We start from the raw sequence: 1,458 nt of genomic DNA on the forward strand, positions 1-1,458 counted from the left end.
AAAAAGGAAGGAAAACAATGATATATCACAGCACTGCTATCAATATTTTTGAAGGTAGTTATACTGATAATATCAAATGAAATAGCATTTACAACATAAAAGCTGAATATAGTTATTCTACAGCAATGGTTAAGCTGATATTCGCAAGAGAAAGGAAAAGAGTGGTAAATAGTAGAAACAATAAAGACTTCACTAAAAGCTCACTGTATCTACAGTTGAATGTCGACGGTAATGCTGGGATTCCAAATATTTTGGATTAACATGTATGCCATGCGTAGGCCGTGGAGACTCGGAAGCTCTCAAGAGAGTCACATCGGAAGACTGATGGTTTGCAGAAGGAAAAATTTGCAACTGTGCCTCAATCTTTCTAAGTACTGATGTTGGGAACACCGTTGACCAGGTATTAAAAAGACGGCGCATTACAGGATGCATGTTGGGGTGGACCTGTGCATAGGCCTCACGGAAAACCTTTTTGCAATTGCAGTTAAATGAGAAATCATAGACATATTAGAACCATTTAAGGTAAAGGTAACACATAATAACGAGCCTGCGCTACCACCCCACAATTAATTTACTCACCTCAGGCAAGCGGGCAGAGAAATACTTAACATATTCACTGCCAATATTCTTCACAATGCTATCCAAAAGGTATAAAGAAGGCAGTTTTTGCTTAGCTGGAACCTGGAAAAGACCATCATCAGAGAATGAAACATAAGAACACTAAACTTGTGAAGACATTTAAGTCCAATAAAACATTAACCTTCGAACAGATACGCTTCCAAATGTCTAGCTAATACCCTGAAAAGAGGGAAAGCAAGACAGCAATAATAATTGAAATACAACCATTATTACAATAAATATCATAGAAAAGAATTCTTACAGAAACAACTATCTTAGATTTTGCCCAACAATAGGGTCATCGAGGCTATAAAGTGTGCAGATCCAGGTCAGCTAGTAAAAGAGTGACAGTGGCTAATTAATAAACCATCCAGGTCTGCAGCCTTAAAATCAAGCATTCGGTCCTAAACATCACATCCCACACAACAATTTTTAAAAACAATATCAAAGTGGGGGAAATGGGCAGTCCAATTCCATGCTGCCAGATAGTATGACATTTCTCATTCAATAGCCCGTATTGCTTATAATCAACTCAACAAGAAAGAAAAATGAAACAAAAAAGAGAGAGAGAAAAATTCAATCTTATTGCACTTTCAACACTACAACGAGAATAATCAACAACACACTTGAAATGATTAAATCAGAAATTACAAGAACTACAAAACCGGTCTAGAATTCCAAAATACCCCGGATGGTATACCTCAATAATCCTAGAGCATATAGCATCTGCGATGCCCTCACCGTGCGATCTATGCTCTCCTGCAACTATCGTCAGATCAGTGATGATGGGCTTGGAATTGAAGGTGAGCTCCAATAGAACAATCTCATAAAGCCGAACAA

The 1,458-nt window shown here is 37.7% G+C and overlaps 1 protein-coding gene across 2 annotated transcripts; it reads right to left on the bottom strand.

Moving 5' to 3' along the window:
* Positions 1-6: 6 nt before the first annotated feature.
* Positions 7-1,458, bottom strand: LOC111383958 (polyadenylation and cleavage factor homolog 4-like). Of its 2 annotated transcripts, none has more exons than XR_002700826.1 (4): positions 1,319-1,458; positions 761-798; positions 580-681; positions 7-468 (listed from the first exon to the last, which is right to left on the bottom strand). XR_002700826.1 is itself a non-coding variant. In XM_023008154.1 (4 exons), exons 1-4 carry the CDS (start codon positions 1,342-1,344, stop codon positions 193-195), a joined length of 435 nt encoding a protein of 144 aa, XP_022863922.1. In that variant the 5' UTR covers positions 1,345-1,452; the 3' UTR covers positions 7-192. The 2 variants fall into 2 exon arrangements, 1 of the variants encoding a protein (XP_022863922.1); XM_023008154.1 differs by having other exon boundaries at positions 580-674; positions 1,319-1,452.

Source organism: Olea europaea, unplaced genomic scaffold (genome assembly GCF_002742605.1).
Source record: "Olea europaea var. sylvestris unplaced genomic scaffold, O_europaea_v1 scaffold27953, whole genome shotgun sequence".
Lineage (NCBI taxonomy): Eukaryota > Viridiplantae > Streptophyta > Magnoliopsida > Lamiales > Oleaceae > Olea > Olea europaea.